Source organism: Eptatretus burgeri, chromosome 1 (genome assembly GCF_056783735.1).
Source record: "Eptatretus burgeri isolate ZD-2024b chromosome 1, Ebu_testis_v1, whole genome shotgun sequence".
Classification (NCBI taxonomy): Eukaryota; Metazoa; Chordata; class Myxini; order Myxiniformes; family Myxinidae; genus Eptatretus; species Eptatretus burgeri.
Genome location: NC_140961.1, coordinates 46,649,155 through 46,669,136, shown reverse-complemented (window position 1 = coordinate 46,669,136; position 19,982 = coordinate 46,649,155). Strand labels below are relative to the sequence as shown.

Here is a 19,982-nt window from a genome sequence, read left to right as displayed (position 1 = left end):
ATTTGTTAGACTTATGCCAGCGTATGACTCACAAGTTCTGCTACGCTGGCCATAAGTTGTCGGCATGTTGTGCGATCGTTGACACACGTCGACACACGTTAATTGTAAGTTAATCATAAGTTGAAACACGTCGAGGTAATGTTTAGCGTACCCAAAACTTATTTCTAACCTATGAGTAACGTGTTTGTAGGCACGTTACGCGATCGTTGACACACGTCGACACACGTTACTTGTAAGGTACTCATAAGTCGAAACGCGTCAATGTAATGGTTTGCGTCAGTGTTCCAGACTCCCTGGTTTTTCATTTTTTAATTTTTTATCTTGCCAAAACGAAGTTTTTGCAAGATATATTAGACAGCTTGTATGTTTTTTTTTTGTTTCTTTTTGTTTGTCTGTAATCACGCATAAAAAATTCTGCAGAGCACAGTTATCATTGGAAATTTTTGTAACTTTGCATATCAGAGGCCTATAGAGGTCCCTTTCAGTGCACAAAATTTTGAAGGTCAAAGGTCAAGGGGAGTCGACGCAAATCAGGGGAATCGACGAAACCCTTATTTTTTGAGTAATTTTGATCGGATCGTCTTCAAACTTCATGGGAATATAGTTCATGGTCTGGCGCTCAGCTGATTAATTTTTGGTGGCGATTGGCCTTGACCTTCATGGTTAGTGCCTCAGGTCAAACATATTTGACCCCAAGGTCAAATTTTCAAGTTTTAGGAACCATATCGTGTAGTACCTCAAATTGAACACCTCGATGAGTGTTTTCTAGATATGTCAAGCTTGAGACATTATGACACCATTTGGTGACGTTATGAGGCAAAAGCATATTTTTCATGGTTACTCTGTTGAACGATTCTCATCGGAATCCATCGTAGGCAGATATTCCTCAAGGAGTCGCTCCTGGTGGATAGCAGCTCTGTTCACCTCGGTGTGACCTTAAAGAAGTCACACGTGGTCACTTTTTGGCAAGATACGGGTCACCCTAACGGTGACATTGGTTTCTTTTTTCTTCGGTATGACAGTCACGTTGACACTTCGATTTCTCGTGCGGTTATGATTTAAATCGTTGAGCGGAAGCCTATTAATTATATTGTATTAGAACCACACTAGAAATCGAAGTGTCAACATCACCGTCATACCGAAGAAAAAATAATAATAAAAAAAAACCAGGGAGTCTGGAACACTGACGCAAACCATTACATTGACGTGTTTCGACTTATGAGTAACTTACAAGTAACTTTTGTCGACGTGTGACAACGATCGCATATCGTGTGTACAACTTATTCCCATCGCATGCGGAACGTGTGAGGCATACGGCAAGTACGTCGTAAAATGTTTAACACGTTTAAAAGTACAAGACGTACTCCACTTACTACGACGTAGGATAGCGTACTTTAGCGTTCTATTCACGTATACCAAACTTACCCATACCGTATTCGACGTGCGCCAGCGTTTTAGACGCATTTTTCAGAGGTCGGCATACGCTGGCAAGATCGCCAAGGTGTGACTGTGATGTTGACACTTCCATTTCTCCGGCGGTTATGATTTGAATCATTGTGCGGCAGCCTTTTAATAGGCTACGCCACGTGATCGTTAGCGATATGTGCAGCGCACTATGCATAAGTTAGACTATCATTGGGCGTAGGTTGTGAACGCCGACAACAGGCTAAGCATTCGTTGGTATAAGTTATCTATAAGACAACAAAATGTTCTGTGTCCGTTACTAATATGTTATGCATACAACCATCTCGTTATGAATACGTCCGAATATTTTAAAAAAACATCAAAAGTTCAGCGTAAACCAGCGTTTTACATACATTTTGATATGTTGCCATTGGTGGCTAAAACGTCAAGGTGTGACTGGGCCTTCAGCCAAAGCTGACCAAGGCACAATCTCGGGTGGCTCCATATCTAGAATTGTTCGGAAGACATTATTCTACATGTGTACCAATTTTGGTGCTTTTATGCAAATTTGAACAATTGATCTGAAATATCAGACTATGCTGCTGGACTACAGGTATTTCAGCAGGAGCCACAAATGCACCAGACAGACAGGGCACAGGGGTACTCCATGATGGAGAACGTCACGTCACCTTCACTTCTCCATGCAGGTGTGAGCAGAAAGCACTTGTACCTGCAGCACCTGCTCCACCATGACTGCAATCCTCAACCTGGAAAACGTAACCAAGCAAATTGTCTCAATGGGAAAGGAGCCAGTCTTGTGGAAACGATATTCAGGGGAATATGGAGACCGCAAGCAGCCGACGCATTCCATATGCCAGAAACAGGATAATCGAGCATCATCCAACGTTTCCCTTACAAAACGACCCTTCAAACAAACCATCCAACGTTTCCCTTACAAAACGACCCTTCAAACAAACCATCCAACGTTTTCCTTACAAAACGACCCTTCAACAAACCATCCAACGTTTCCCTTACAAAACGACCTTTCAAACAAACCATCCAACATTTATCCTCCGGCGGTTTATATAGAATCCGGTGGTTAAAAAGGAAATGTTGCTGTTTGCATGCGTTTTATCAACCCTTCCCTTCCCCTCTCCTCATGCTGCCTTCCTTTCCCTTCCCCTCTCAATGCCTTCCTTTCTCTTTTCCTCACACTGCTTTCCCTTCCCCTCATGCTGCTTTTCCTTCCCCTCACGCTGCCTTCCCTTCCCCTCACGCTGCCCTCCCTCCCCCTCGTCTCACATTTACCTCCTCCCAAACCCTCTCCAATCTCTATCCCACATGTACAGCTCCGGGCGGTCTCCACATGCTGTATTAACATGCTATATTAATGTACCCCATTTCGTTCAATCCTGTACTACCTACCTCCCCCCTTCTCCACACGCCCCACTACCAAACGCAAGTCCATAACCCCCTCCCCTCACAATTAACTCCTCTTCAACCACTCCTCCCCACTTCCCCCCTCCTCTCTCCCCCATTTTTGTTCCCACCCCCAGAGTGCATTGCGATGTTTGGTGAGGTGTTTCTCCCCCCCTTTACTCTTCTACCACTTTTCGCTCCCCCCCCTCCTCACTCACCCACCACTCCCTCCTCTCTGCATCCACTCCTCCTCCTCTCTCTCTCACCCTCTTTCTTCCCCCCATCTAATATCCCCGTCAACGTAGTGACGGGTTGCATTTGCTAGTACATGTATATATTGTTGTGGGACGGGGTGGTGGGTTGGGGTGTGTGGTCACGAGGGAGTTCTCGGACCCACTTCCCATCTGAGTACACTGCAGCTGACGAGCCATAGATATCTCTGCAACACTAACCCCATATTCCATCTGAGACGCTTCATTTCGGTAGGGTCCAGCATCCAAATCCCGCTTTACCTTCCGGCAAATTAATAATCCTGAGAAAAGACTGTGTGTGTGTGCGTGTGTGTGTGTGTGTGTGTGTGTGTGTGTGTGTGTGTGTGTGTGTGTGTGTGTGTGTGTGTGTGTGTGTGTGTGTTTGTGTTTGATATAACTTTGTCTTTTCTCTGGACAACCATTATTCAAAGAAAGATGTTGAGATGGTTTCACATGATCATTTCTTGTGGCCACCCCTTCCTTGTTTACCTACTTTTTGGAGTAACATCCCGACATCCTTTTGCATTAACAAAAAGTTTTTATTACTTGTTTCTGTACTTTTTAAAAGCTAATATATTGCTACGGAAATGGCCCTTATTGGACTACTAAATATAGGATTATCTCAGATCTCCCATTAAATGCATGTTTAGCTAGGTTGTATGGTAAAATGAACATTGCATGTGTGTCGGGAGGTGTGTAAGAGGCTCTATTATTGTTTGTGCGGTGGTGGTGGTACGAGAGCTCCCACTTCTTCTTGCCCATCCCGGGCGAGGACCCGCCCAGTCTGCTGAGAGGGTGTGGCCAAAAAGAGGAAGTGAAGCTAAGGGGAAGAGTTTGTCGGCTTCGCAGAGAGAGGCGTGCTCGTGTTTCGAAGCGAGGGGAAAAAGGAGAAACTGAGAGAAAATGAGTTTTTGTCGGCTTCGGGGAGAGAGGCGTGCTCGTGTGTCGAAGGAGCGAACGAAAGAGAAACGAGAGAGAAAAAGGAGTTCTCAGTTTGGAAAACGGTCGGGTTTTCGAGGCACACTCGTGGCTTCGAAGCGAGCGAACGAAGTATGGATAGTGTTGGATCTGCCGGGAGAGACGCTGAACCTGCCTGCACGTCGAGGATTCTGCCGTGAGAGAGACAGCAGCCAGCTTTGAGAGGCAAGCGTGGAAAAGGGAAGAGAAAGTGATTCGACAGACAGAGAAACTGAGAGGACGGAGATGGGAAGTCGGGCTTCGAGGTGGGAAGGCAGGAGAGGAGACGACGGAGCCTCTGACGGTCCCTGCTCACACCAACGGCTCGACACATTTCCCGATCCGCTTGCCGGAGCCCGGCACCTCGATTTGGGCCTTGTCTGGAGAGCAGGCCAGGCCTGGATTTGTATGCTGGCCTTGACAGAAATCAGCTGAGGCCCATCGTCGACCTTAAGTGGGGTCAGACCACGTGCGCTGCGGAAAGGAAAGAGTGCGGCACCGCCATCTTGCCACGCGGCGCGTTCGAGCTTGGGCTCGAATCCGTGGACATTCGCCTGTTGCGAGCGATATTCGTGCTTTTGACACTGTCCTCTCGTCCATGAGACATCACCAAGTACTCTGTCTTGCATGCATGCTGTCTGTCTGTGCATCTTTGTCTGCACGTGTTGTTTCAGGCATATCTCGGTAGCGACCCCCTCAAAACCTGTAGTCCGTGGTTCCATAGTTAAGAACGGGTTGAGGATTGTTAATAAAAACATTGTCGTGAATCTTGCTTGTGTTGTGTTGCCCGATGTTCCCCAATAAATCCGATTGATTCGGGTATGAAGTTACACCTTGAATCACTTCGTGTCGCGCCAATAGATCCGCCCGATTCGTAAAAAAAAAAAAAAAAACTGCTGAGGACTGTGATTGCCGACACAGCTCGAATCCCGACACCGCGGAAGCCATTAACAATTGGTGTCCGGAGTGGATTGAGATTCCCTCCGTCGTGAATCCGCCACAATTGGTAGTTAGGAGCGGGATATTTGGATCAGTGGTGCATTTCGCACCCCAGACATTGGTTACGAGAAGCGAAAAAAAATAAAAAAACCGGTCCAAATTTGATTTGATTTTATGCTTGAGCGGATCGGGTGAGGAACTTGGAGATTGTAAAGAAAATGGAGTCGCAAAATGGCGGCGCGGCTCCATCTCGGCGCAACACGAGGTGGGAGTGGGCTAATAATAGCGCAACGAGCCGCACGGCATGAAGGAAACGCTCCCGCCCACCCGTTCAGGCCATGTGGACACGGTATACGCCATGGCAGACGAATCAGGACGCCAACGCATACATTGGCGAGCTTCAGACACGATTGTCGGATGCCTTGGAGCATTGGAGGTGTGGTGATGACTATATAGAGGAATTGCAAATTGAATTGGACGAGGCACAACGGCACGCAGACGAGGTTCATGAGGATTATGTGCACAGGGAGTCACAACAATTGGCTGATGCGTAGGAGCGAGTTCAGGGGCTGGAGGAGGACTTAGCCAAACAGGCGTGGAACTACGTGGAGAATGGATTAAAGTAGAGCGGATTACCCATGATTTGATTGGAAAGTTAAGACAGGTCGAAGAACTACAGCAAGAAATGAGGAAAGTACAGGGGAGTACCCATAAGTTGGAACAAGAGAAGAGCGAACTGAACAAAAGAATAGAGGAGGAGCAAATTAGTAATTCTCGGGATAGGACGAGCTTGGAGGAGGAATGGGGAAAAAAGCTAGAAAAGGAAAAATGTGAACACGATTTGGAACTGAAACAACTGAAGGAAGAGGTAAGATCAGGCAATCGGATAAGAGAAAGCCTCGAACAGAAGATATAAAGAGGAGAGAAATCTCTGGAGCAAAAAAAGCTTCTGAGATACGGAAACACCAAAACAGAGAGATGGGATTACAAAACGAGCTGAGGATGTTAAGAGAGTAAAGAAAGAGAACGGAGAATGAAACGTGAAGGAACTACTCTGTGCAGATCGAACAACTAGAAGCCAAAGCAAGACTAATGAATGAGATGCAAGAAAGAGTAGTGGAAGAACAACGAATGAAGCAGGAAAGGGAAATCAACCAATTGAGGGAAATGATGAGATTGGAGAAGGAAGAACAAGAGAGACAGTGGGATAAGAAACAAAAAGAACAAGGAATGAAACAGGAAAAGGAAATCAGCCAATTGAAGAAAACGACGAGATTGTAAAATGAAGAACAAGCGAGACAGTGGGATAAGAAACAAACAGAACAAGGAATGAAGCAGGAAAGGGAAATCAGCCAATTGAAGAAAACGACGAGATTGTAAAATGAAGAAAAAGCGAGACAGTGGGATAAGAAACAAACAGAACAAGGAATGAAGCAGGAAAGGGAAATCAGCCAATTGAAGGAAACGGCGAGATTGGAGAAGGAAGAACAAGAGAGACAGTTGGATAGGAAACAAAAAGAACGTGAATTTGAGGTTGACCAGCTAAAGGAGAGAGCAAGGTTAGAGTACGCGGAGATGGTGAAAGAACAAGGAATGAAGCAGGAAAGGGAAATCAGCAAATTGAAGGAAACGACGAGATTGGAGAATGAGGAACAAGAGAGATGGTGGGGGTAGAAAACACAAACAATATAAATTTGAAATTAACCAACTAAAAAGGCTCGGAGAGGAAGAACGACTCAAATGGGAAGGAAAATGGAGCCATGAAGTATAACAGCACAATAATTTGGGATGTGTGATATCACCACAGGGAGTAATGTTAGTGGTGCGGGACTTGATTGACATCACTCGTCGGATGACACCACAATTAGAGCAAACCCTGGTGATTGAGACATTGAGGGAGCATGCGGGGTTGTTGACGAATTAAATACATTTTGAGCAGGTCCAGCATGTGGACATTATTCGTTTGTTTCACTTCCACAAACACAGGTCCAGCATGTGGACAACGATAATTATTCGTTGTTATATCGTATCTATAAGTAATCAAAGCGCTCTATGCACATTACTAGTTCATTGTGCATTTGTCCAACCCATTATGAATAGACCTAAATCGTAAAAACAAGCTATAGCTCATTGTTGAAAAAGCCCCATAAAAAATTAGCCGCGAAGAACTTCGAACAATGGTGAAAAGATGTCTCCTACCTGTGGACACGCGGACGCAAGGACGATCCATCATAACCCACACCCTCCCCCTCACACTCACCTACTACTGCCAACATGAACAAACTACTACTAATACTAATACTGATACTGATACTGATACTGTTACTGCTGACATGGACATCGACTCAAAAAGGACTTGAAAACACTGTTGGGTTCCCCATTTATGAGCAGCATTTTTATATACCAATTCCCAAAACCGCTGGGAACACGTCTTTATATGGCAGTTGTAAGCTAGAAACACGTTCATTTATTTTTTTTTGTCGACCAGAAGACGTCTTTGGAATACGTCTACATACGTCGATGTGTGTTGGGACTACGTAAAGAATTGGTTCAAAGCACGTCAAACACAAGTTAGAAATAAGTTTCGCGTAAAAAAGACATTACCGCGACGTGTTTCGACTTATGAGTAGCTTATAAGTAGCCTTTGTGGACGTGTGTAAGCGTCCACATATCGTGTGTAAAACTTATCCCCATCGCATACGGAACGTGTGTCATACGCCGAGTACGTCGTAAAATTTTGAACATGTTTAAAATTTCTTGACGTACTCTACTTACTACGACGTATGATAGCGTACTTTAGCGTTCTACTCACGTATACCAAACTTACTCATACCGTATTTGACGTGCCCCAACGTTTTAGACACATTTTTCTTAGGTCGGCATACGCTGGCAAGATCGCCAAGGTGTGACCGCGATATTGTCACTTCCATTTCTACGGCAGTTATGATTCGAATCGTTGTGCGTCAGCCTTTTAATAGGCTACGTCACGACATCGTCGGCGATGCGTGCAACGCGCTATGCCTAAGTTAGACTATCGTTGGGCATAGGTTGTGTAGGCCGACAACAGGTTCAGCATTCATTGGTATAAGTTATCTATAACACAACGAAACGTTCTGTGTCCTTTACCAATGCGTTATACATAAGACCAAGTCGCTATGAATACGTCCGAATCTTTAAAAAAAAACATCAAAAGTTCAACGTAAGCCAGCGTTTTACATACATTTTAATACGTTGCAAATGCTGGCTAAAACGTCAAGGTGTGACCGGGCCTTTAGATCCGTTGATGAACATGAAAATAATTAATAAATACCAATATAAAGACATTTTATCTCGTATTAAATAAGATGAGAAGCTCAATCCTTAGTTTTAATTTCACAACAAGCGACCACACGTCTTCATTCCCATACCCACTACAACTTGACACAACAAAAGAATATGAGGCATCTTTATTGTCCATTGAAACTGAAAATACCTTATTTAATATAACCGAGAAAAATGACAAGTTTAGTTATAATCCGGGAAGTGGATACAAAACGAAAAGTTTCACCCGGAGCATATGAGATTTCTCAAATATCTTCCGAAATTGTTCGTCTTATGAAAGAACAGGGTGATGAACCAAAAAATAGTTATAGATATTCAAAAACATACTTCAAAATCAATGATTAAACTTAAAAATAACAACAAGGTTGATTTCACAATTGATAATTCATTTAGAGTTATTGGGTTTCTCCTCAAAAAAGATTGAAACTGATGGGATGTTTTACAGTGATAATGTCATTCAAATATCCTCAGGAATAAATTCGGTGTTAATTCACTGTGATTTGATTGATGGTGCTTATAATGATGAAATAAGAACAAATACAATATTTTCATTCAGCGCATACTCAACCCCAATTGGTTATAAATTCAATATGGAAGCCAAAAATCTGGTTTATCTTCCTGTGTCAGGAAAAAACATACACAGAGTAAATTTTAGGATAACCGACCAAGATAATCGTATGACTTCTTTTAATGGAGAAGTTATATCCATCAGAATTCACCTACGTGAAGTTTTCCAATAAATAAACACGATGGTTATTGTGAGGAAACACGAGTTGGGAAAATATAAAATAATTACAGGGGATAGGATGTTCCTTTCCCCATACTACAAGGGCGAAGGTATGTATCTTGGTCGGTCAGGTCAGGTATGGGAGCATGTGCCAGAACAGCGCTTCGCTGCGTCCACTTTCCGCCGGTACTCCAGGGGCCTCCGTCTGGCCTTCCCCCAGGCAGATGCCAGGCCCATCCCCATCTCCTTGAGATGCTGGTCAACCTGCTGCAACCACGAGGCACATGGTCGGCCCATTGGCCTCCTCCACTCACGAGACTCCCTCGCTGAGAGATTGCTGGTGAGCAGGATCAGCGTCAGGAAAACGAGCCACATGTCCATACAGCCACAACTGACGCTCACGGACCATGCAGGTAACAAATCTCATCCGAGTCTCTCTCAGCAACTGCTCGTTGGACACAAAATCTGACCAGCGATAGCCAAGGATTCTCCGAAGAGACCTAGTACCAAAGGAATTAAGTCTCCGTCTCAGATCCTTGGTCAGAGTCCAAGTCTCGCATCCATAGAGCAAGACTGGAAGCACCAAGGACTTGAAGACTAAGACTTTCGTCCTCCAGCAAAGGTCCCGGCAGCACCACACCCCATGATCCAGTGAATCCATGACTCCCCAGGCCCGACCCAGACGTCTATTCACCTCTGACTCACAGCCAGCAGAGACATGAATATCACTGCCAAGGTAAGTGAATCTCTCCACGACTTCAACATCCTCACCACAAACAGACTCAGACAGGACAGCAGCATCCAAGATGTCATTGAAAGCCTGGACCTCAGTTTTGACCCAAGAAATCTGTAATCCCAGCGGCTCCGACTCCTCATTCAGCACGTCGAGGGCCCCCAAAAGGATATCTAAAGTCTCCGCAAAGATGACTGCATCATCTGCGAAATCAAGGTCCGAGATCTTCACATTCCCAAACGATCCACCACAGCTTGATCTTTCCGACATCCTCCCTAAAATCCAGTCCATACAAGTGCTGAAAAGTGTGGGGGCCAGTACACACCCCTGACGAACTCCAGTAACAACTGGAAATAAGTCAGTGATGGTACCACCACACTTCACAGCACTCTCAGTACCAGATTAGAGTTCAGACATGAGATCGATCAGTTTTGGTGGCACCCCATGAAGACCAAGAATCCTCCAGAGGGCATCCCGATTCACTGAATTGAACGCTTTACAGAGATCAACATAGGCTGCAAGCAGCCCCTGCTGAAACTCTCGTCTGCGTTGGTGAGGACACGAAGATCAAGGAGACGGTCAATCGTTGACCTCTTTGGTGTAAAGCCTGACTGCTCTGGATGCTGGTGCTCAAGCAGATGGTGGCGAACCCTATCAAGAATTATCCGAGCAAAGACCTTGCCTGGCACTGAGAGCATTGTTGCCTCAGAAGTTGTTGCAGTCTTGGCGATCACCCTTCCCTTTCCAGAGAGCGACAACAAGGCCCCTCTTCCAATCAGTTGGTATGATGCCTGTGTTCCAGGCAGAGCACAAAACTGCATGCAACGACACAAGTGCAGCATTTCCACCAGCCTTGAGAAGTTCAGCATGGATGCCACAGATCCCTGGAACTTTACCCTGTTTCAACCGGTTCACTGCAGCCTGTGTTTCCACAAGCGAAGGTGGACCACAGTTGATCTGAGGGTCAGCAACAGGGATTGTAACACACTTGACGTCCAACTCGACAGCTTTGGGATCAGCCTGGTACAACCGCTCAAAGTAACTGGCCCACCCGGCGTTCACTTCAGACTCCTCTGTCAAGCGCCTACCACTCTCTGCTCTAACTGCAGTGCTCCGAGGGATGGGCTTGGAAGAACGCAATGTGCAAATTCCCCTGTAAGCTGGACGAGAATAACCTGTCCACAGGTGATGCTCTACCCCCTCACAGATTCCTCGCACATAGGCCTCCTTGTCCACTCTTAGTGCACGTACAGTTTAAGCCTCAGCTCCCTGAACAGCTCAGCTCTGCCATTCAGCCTGGCCCTGTGACTCTGGTCAATGGTATCCAGTGTCCCTTGAGATACAAAATTCTTATTTGCCCTGCGGTGAGTTCCAAGACATCCACCGGCAACATCAAGGACCGTGGTCTTGAAGGCACTCCACAACTCTTCAGGACCCCCCAAAGCACCCAGACACCCCAAATGTCCACTCAGCCTGTTCGCCAACTCCTCAGCTATTCTCTCATCCTTGAGCTTGCCAACATCCAGCCTAGGCTGGGATGGTACCATTCTCCAGGATTTAAGGTGCAGCTTTAGAGTTGCTACAAGAAGCCGGTGGTCAGTATTGAGGAACTGAGCACTCCGGTGGACCCTGCAATTCTGGATCATCCTCCAGCGACCGTCAACGAGGACAATGTCAATCTCCTTTGCCACACCGCCAGCGTTGGAATACCAAGTCCAGTGATGAGCTTGTGGGCGCTGAAACCATGAACAACCCACCCGAAGTCCATGACTTCTTGCAAAGTCAAGGAACTTAGTGCTATTCTGGTTCATAGTTCCTGACCCATGGGGACCAACACATGTCTCATAACCATCCCTATCAGTTCCAGTCGATGCATTGAAATCCCCCAAGACTAGAAGTGTATCTCGTCTGGGGCACTGATCAACCACAGACTCGAGCGTGGCAGAGAATGTGTCCTTCACGGTGAGGTCACTTGCCTCAGTCGGAGCATAGACAGAGACGAGGGAAATGACACCTCAGGAGTGATGGATCCTTAGTCTCATAATACGCTCGTTGACCGGTGTTACCTCAATTATCATGGGGGTCAGCTTATTGCACACAGCTGCAGCAACTCTTTGAGTATGGTAACCATCAGAGCGACCAGACCAATAGTAGGTGTAACCACCCACCATTATCTCGCCGCAATCCGGTCTCCGAACCTCAGAGGGTGCTGCAATACTGATGTCCAAATGCTTGAGCTCAGATGATAACAGAGACAGGTGATCATCCTCTCTGAGGGATAGGACATTCCAGGCACCCACCCGAAGGGACCGCCTCAGGTTAACCCAAGGAGACCGCCGTCTGGTGGACGACAGCACCCCAGGACGACGACAGGACGACAGCTGAGTGACCTCAGCACCACTCCAACACACTCTCCCGCAATCTGACACAGGGATGTTACCCCGTGGTTTCCCTCCTTTCATCAAAGATTGGGGGTCCCGAAGGCTTTGCCCAAATCCTGTCATCCGGTGAGCTGCCCTGCGAAGGGAAGCCACACAGGAGGTACTCCCACGGAATGGGTTTTCAGATTTTTTTGCGTTTTTGTGTTTTGCGGAATGAAAGGTTTTACGGTGGCCAGAGTGCAAATCCTGCCACCAACCTCCTAATAAAAAAGTAACCCAACTGCAGGAGGACATCTGCAGACACAGTTGGGCACTCGATATGGATGGGCATTGCCTCACAAGGAGCTCCTCCGCCCTTTGACAGGTTTTGTTTTTAATCCTGCTGGGTGTCCATATCCAAACACCCTCCTCACCAGAAAATCTGGTGGGGGAGACGGTTTAGTCGCCGACAACCCGCCCATGGAACAGGTTATTTAAGGTTTACATTGTACCTGTAGCAGGTCACAGATCTAACCTGACCTGGCAACCAATCTTGGTAGAGGATACTACAAACCTAAGAGACAAAGGGGTGTCAGACATCAATTTAGAGGAGATGGGATAATTGATACTCTAATGGGTATCGGTTCAATTATTCTTGAACATAAAGACCTAATTGGTTCAACTGCTTCTGCTGTGGGAAATGTAGTAGGTGCTATAAAGAGTATAAAAGATGCCCAGAAGGAATCTCATAAATTACAAGCAATAAAAGAAATTAAGAAAGGCAAAACTCAGTTGTCTCCCCAAGAACGACAGAAAATAATTCAAATACTTGGGTCAGGGTTTCAAAAGTTTTAACATCTTTTTTCCCAAATAAATACAAGTATGGAAGCAATTGATAGTATCTATGATTTGGATGATACTATTATCATCTCAAAATCCACTAAAAAGAAGATTACTTCAAGGTAAATGCAATAACTGGAACAGACTGGAATGCAAATGGGACAAAAAGTTTTGAAATAAATAATCACTAAACTTATTTGAATCTATCCGAAAGTTTCTTGTTGTGTAAATTTAAATTCACTAAGGCTGGAAATTACACAAACGCTACACTCGTAAATGATTTCTTCTGGAAAATGTTTGATAGTGTTCGTTTATAGATTGGAACACAAGAAGTTGAAGCGGTTGATTATGTCTCTGCTGTATCTGAAATGATGAAATTTACACTATATTCATTCAGTGATAGAATGGGAAAGGGGGCTGTCGAAGGTTTTATTCCTGATATGTCAACGGGAACAAACACAGACCCTGGATATGGTCAAAGGAAAGGAATGTATAATGATGATGCAAAAGCAGTTAATAGTTTTACTGTGGCAGTTCCTCTTAAAGGTATTTTTGGATTTTGTGATCATGATAAAGTTCTGTATGGTCTTAAAATTAGATTTCAACTACAAAGGAATGATAATGAAAATAGATTACATTTTGGTGTTGCGAGTGCTTTTGGTGATCAGAATAAATTTGTAATTGATGAAATGAGTTGGTATATTAGTGAATATACTCCTAATCTTAAAACAGAAGAGATGTTAAATAGAAGACTTCACTCAAAGAAACCACTCAATGTATCTATCATACCTTAAAAGAAGATGTCAACACGTTAAATTAAACCAAACCACTTACACGTGGAATTTGGGTGTTCTGGAAGGAAAGCCACGATATCTGTGGATCATTTTTTTAAAAACCAGATGGTGATACTGCGACTGATAAGAATAATGCATTGAGTGATAATGCTAAGGTGAAACAGCTTCGTGTTTCTCTTGATGGAACATTTTATCCACGAGATAGATTGGAAATTAATTGGGAAAAAAATGATTCTGCTGAAGCATACAAGTGTTACCAAAAGGTGTGTGAAAGTAATGGAAATAAAGAACCTATTTTGACAGCATTTAAAAGTTTGTATACAATCTATGCGTTTGATCTGAGTGCTCAAAAGGAAACTATAAAGTCTAATCGAGTGGATACTTCCCTACACATTGAAAGAGGAGAGAATGAAGAAGTTGATACATATTGTTTGCTTTTGGAAGAAACGGAATTACAGATTAATACAGATAATGGTGTTGTGATTAGGCTCACATTTTTTTGTTAAATAAATGAGTGGCAAAGTACCAACTGGGGTATATGTTAATCAAATCAATCTTCATAAACTATCATCTTGTGTTCAAAATCAAAAGCCTTGTATGATTAACGTTTATACAATTCAGAGAAAAGGAGCAGTAAGAATTGATGTTTTGCTCACAAGAGAACAGGTGAAAATCTTGAATGATACTGGCTCACTTAAAATTAAAATGACAAAACCAATGTTGAAAAAATATTCAATAAGAGAGACGAGTGGAGGAATTCTCCCATTTCTCATTCCTTTATTTGCTGGTGGTTCAAAGAAAAATCAATTTATCTCCAAACACAAACTCGGAGGAGATATACAAAAGTTTTTATCAGGAAGTAAATTTACAACTACTGGAATACCAGGGGAATTACATCTACCAGGGTATTATTTCTGTGGTCCAGGCACAAACTTGGATAAAAGATTAGATGAGGCAGACAATCCTAAACCATGGAGTAAACCCATCAATAGGGTAGATGAAGTGTGCATGAGACATGATATTGATTATGGGAATACCACCACTTTGGAAGAAAAGCATGAAGCCGATAGAGAATTGTTGTATAATTTGTCTGATACAAAATCCAACCTTGAGAGAAAAAGTTGATAGATTCATCGTGAAGAAGATGATCAGTACTAAATTGAAACTTGGGCTTGGAAATTCAAAAAACTTATCGGCTCTAATGATGTCATTAAGACTGAAGAACAATTAGCTGATGAATTACATAAACCAATATTCACAAATTTTCAAAGAAGGAAGGTTTATTCCAAGGAAGTTGATTATATCTGGTCCGCTGATTTGATTGAACTCAATAATGATAAGGGGTACAAGTATGCTTTAACCGTTATTGATTTGAGGAGTCGATATGCGTGGGTTGTCCCTTTAAAAAACAAAACAGGTAATGCTCTTATGCTCGCCTTTCAACAGATATTTAATAAAAGTAAGAGAAAACCTAAAAAATTGTGGACTGATGAGGGTAGAGAGTTTTATAACAAGACATTTATGAATTTTCTAAAAAATATCAGTACAGCTACATTATACAATACCTTTTATGAAGGAAAGGCCGTTGTTATTGAGCGCTTTAATCGTACCTTAAAAGAGAGACTATATAAAATATTCACACAACTCGGTTCACAACAATGGTCATCTTTTATTCAGGATATTGTAGATAAGTATAATGACACGATTCACACGTCAACGAATACGAAACCATCAGAAACATTTACAAAATTTAAATATGAAAAAGAGATTAATGTCAAAAAGCCTAAGTTCAAAGTTGGTGATATAGTCAGAATATATAGGTGGAAATCTCATTTTGAAAAAGGTTATATAAAGCAGTGGACAAATGAACTTTTTAAAATTGTTGATGTGATAGATACAGTTCCTTGGACTTATAAAGTATATGATTTAGAAGGGGAACAGATTTTAGGTTCATTTTATTCACAGGAATTACAAAAGACAAAGATGATTTGAATTTTTTTTGACCCCACCCACACAAACCCCACCCACACAAACCCCACCCACACAAACCCCACCCCACACAAGCTCCACCCACACATGCTTCACAGACACTAACCCCACACGGACCCCACCCCATCAGCTCCACACACAAAACCCACCCCACACAAGCGCCACCCACATTCATCATATTCACATAATTAGTGATTAGTTTATTAGTTAATTCGTTCCCCACACACAACATGTTTATTTAATTTTAAAAAATTCTACACCCATCCACACAAGCTCCGCCCATCCATACAAGCCCCACCCATTCACCCATCCATCTATCCACACAAACCTCATCCACATAAACCCCGCCCACACAAACCCCTCCCACATAAACCCTGCCCACACAAGCCCCATCCACATAGCCCTGCCTACACAAGCCCCGCCCGCACAAACCCCTCCCACACAAGCCCCGCCTACACAAGCCCCGCCCACACAAGCCCCACCCCCCTCATCCCCCCTGTGCGCCCCCACCTTTGACCCAGCACCTCCCTCATCCCACTCCCCACCTTTCCCCACACATGGGGAGGGGAGTGGGATGAGGGGGTGATGGGTCGTTGGGGGAGCGCACCTACCCCCCCCTCTCTCCTTTTCATATCTTTATTCTTTTTTGTGGTTAAGAATCAGATAATTGTAAGGAAAGCATTTATAATTAAACAACATTGAAAATATAAAATATTCAGTTATAAATGTATATCTTGTATATTATTTCCGAATTTGTGGTTTCGTGTCGCGCTATCTTCGACTTTGTTCTGCACTCGAGGAACGTGATATTCGGCTTACATTATTTCAAAGACCATATGAGGTGCATGGTACAAAAAAAAAGAAAATAAAATGCTTCTGAAACGGTGAAATCGTATTCCACTTACTGCATTAAAGTAAAATTACTTCTGATACTCTGCATCAGTTCCTGTCTCAAACACACCCACCCCAACATGTCGCGCAGAGCGCGGTTTATGCTAGTATATAATATTTCCAAGCAGTCTGCGCCAGATGCCTTGAGTTTCATGTCAGATTCCGGCAGATGATTAACTTGTGTGCTTGTTTCATCCAGGCAGGGGTTTAAACTGAAAAATAAAAATAAAATGTTAAATACCGTTCGAGCCAGGAAGTAGGACAGCACAATAATGTGGGATGTGTGACATCACTACAGGGAGGAATGTTAGTGTGGTGGGACTTGATTGACATCACTCGTCGCATGAAACAACAATTAGAGCAAACCCTGGTGATGGAGACATGGAGGGAGCATACAGGGTTGTTGACTAATGAAACTCATTTTGAGCAGGTCCAGCATGTGGAGCTGACAGCCCCCAGAGGAGTGTGGTGAACCGACGATGAGCAACCTGCTGGAGAGACGCGACCGGACCGAGGTGACTGGAACGAAGCAGGTACATGGGTACATGGGAACATGGGAACATGCATACATGGTGCGGACGATGAACTTAAGTGAGGAATTGGATTTTATGTCAATGAAGAGACTCTGTCCAATGGGGTGCACGTATGCGTGACCACTGAATGTGTGTGTGGAATGCCTGTGAATGAATGCTGTGAGCCTACAGTCCAGACTACAGCACCGGTGTGTGCTGCCAAGGCCGAAACGTGTGGGTACTCACGTGGCGGTCGAGAATGTAACCCTGGAATGAGAAGCAGTTAGTCAGTATGTAGGCAAGGTTGAATGTGTGGAATGTGAACACATAACCTTGGAATGTGTGGAGCCTGCTGTGTGGGAGTCCTGAGCGTGGAATGAGTGGTGACGTCAGAAATAGGTTAGAGGTGCAAGGGGAAATAGAAATGCCACCAGGACAGAACTTGACACAGGGGACAGAAACCATAATGGACAGCTCCGCATGGGTTCTTTCAGAGGTAGAGGTGCTGCATCCAGGAGCAGGTTTTAGAAATTGGATTTTAATTTCTCTCTCAGCCTCACAGGAACTTCGGGGTAGAGCGCTGATGAGTAGCAAGCGGCACTGGCATGTATCACATACTCTCCGTACCCATTTTAGAACAGGAAGGGGCTAGCAGCGACACCACCATGGGTCACTTGGTCTTCAAACCTCTCTGAAGACACGAGGGGTTCGGATAGCTGAGTGGGGTTTGTCTGTCTTCAGGGAGTTAGAGAGAAGAGGGGGAGGCCGCTCCCCCGATTGGGGTTTACCTGACTTCCACGAACCCTGGAGAAGAGGAGGGGGGTGGACCACAACCCCAATTGAGACGTGACCCCTTTGAGCCGTGGCGGAAAGGCGGCGGGGTCATGTAATGGGTAACGGGCCCGAGAGCGATTCCAAATCGAGAGACTGACAGAAGGGATAAGAGTGGCACGAGTGGATTTGGGTGATTATTAAAAAAAAAACAGTGGAGACATCACAGGCAGAGCATTAAACACACCTGAAACAAGTGGACGACAAATAGTGGCTTGTTTGAGGAAAGACTGAAATGCCTGGTTAGAACCATGCAGAGGTTCCATGGGGCTGGTGAAGAGATTTTGATGTTTTGTTTTAATTGTTTGAAATAAACGATTAGGGCAGTATGGAGGAGGCCAGCGGACGACGGACGCAGTGACAAATTGATTGGGGTTTGATAAAAATAAGTGTATCGGTTAAATTTGGTGACCAAGTGGGATCCGAAGGACTGGTGTGTTTTTGTTTAAACATAAAAGTGAAAGGTGTTGGATGGTGTTGTGGACTGGGTGTGTGGCACTGTGGAATGAATGACTAAAGTGTTTGGGGTGAATGGCGTGTTTGTGCGAATGAGGAGAGTGAGTGCGAACAACGTACCCTGTCGGTAGGAGTCTCCTAACCAAGTTAGTGAAGGTTAGGGGGACTTAGAGGATTTGACATGGATTCTGGCTGCTATTCCATCGTGCAGGCGGACTGCTAGGGGTAGGTACAGGCCAAGGTATGGTGGTACTGGCTGGGAGTGTGACATGGTATTGGAAGTTGGTGAGTCGGGAGAGAGAGAAACAGGGCTTTGGGGGCTCCTGGCAGGTGAAGGCTGCCAGAGATGCCAGTAGAGCACAGTAGGTTTTAGTGCTAGGAGAGCACAGTATGGGGGCTAGAGAGCCACCCCTTATTTAGGAGCGCCAGAAGCACGCTCAGGTGAACCCCGAGGTTGCTGGGTGTCCCCCACCCCCTATTGGAAGCAGGCAAAGAGGCCTAGTAGTAGTTACACTCCCCAACCAGCGAGTTATGTCTGGCACCACCAAATGAAAAAAGACAAATAAGGGCCTTGCCCAGGTTTAAAAGAATGGAACAGTGTGCCAGGTTGGGAAAAATTGGTCATTAGGATCATTATAGCCATAGTGGGTTTTGTTTCAATGTTTAGAGCTAAAAGTGAATGGTTAGGTTAGATGAACTCTCCTCCGCACCATTCATGTTTGACACCTGGTACGAGTAGTGTTGATGGGAAAATTTGTTAACAAGGGCCAGAGTAGGTCACCCTCTCCAAGTGGCAAAGAGGCCACCAGTGTGTCATGAGCACACATCCACAAAGATAACATTTGATTAAGAAACACACCATCCTGTCTGCTAAAAAAAAATATATATATATATTAAGAAGACCATACCAAAACAAGTCAGGCAAGGAAGGTTAAGGGGACTCTCCATCTCACCTGGTCTGAGGTCATCACACCCACTTGCGCCCTCAAGAACGCCTCCAAACTGCATTTGCTTATCATCGATATCACCGTGCCACCATTGCTGTGCCACCTGCTGTCCAATGCAGGGCTTGCTGCCTGCTGCTGCTCGTGAGTAGTCCATTGCGGCCGAGAAATAATTTGTGGGCCATATCGGCCGAAGCATTTTTGTGGGCCGTTGCGGCCGAAGATTCATGCCATTTTGTGGGCTCAGTAGGCCGAAGAACACTCTGTGAGATTAGGCCACTCGGCCGACTGAACTCACCTGGTGAGAGGCCAATAGGGCCACGAAGTGAGGAAACCCGCAGGGGTGAATAGACAACACTGCCGGGAGGGGGCATGAAAGAGCGAACACGTTAGGGAACTTTGAACCTTTGAATGTCCTGCTCCTATGGAAATATTGGTGTTAAAAGTAAAATTGAATGCCCTCCCGTACAAATCCATCATTAGAATGTTCAGTATTGTGCATAGAGTGTGAATGTGTTTGTTAGATTAGTGATCCGACACACTAGGATAGGGACATGCCAATCTTACTGTGACACTTTGGTTTTTGGAGTTAAGTGCTTCCAATATTGTGGGTT

General features: G+C 44.6%; 1 protein-coding gene across 6 annotated transcripts in view; it reads left to right on the top strand.

Moving 5' to 3' along the window:
* The window catches only part of LOC147034402 (uncharacterized), a 75,828-nt gene that overhangs the window by 54,458 nt on the left and 1,388 nt on the right, over window positions 1–19,982 (top strand). For 3 of the 6 annotated variants that reach the window (XR_015058474.1, XR_015058473.1, XR_015058467.1), the window contains exon 2: window positions 17,056–17,158. Coding sequence is in view for 1 of the 6 variants with exons in the window: in XM_085882388.1 (XP_085738514.1) it covers window positions 17,056–17,097 (42 nt within the window). In the remaining 5 variants the exon portion in view is untranslated. The remainder of the gene's footprint in view (window positions 1–17,055; window positions 17,159–19,982) is intronic. The other 3 variants (XR_015058477.1, XR_015058476.1, XM_085882388.1) reach the window with 1 other exon arrangement.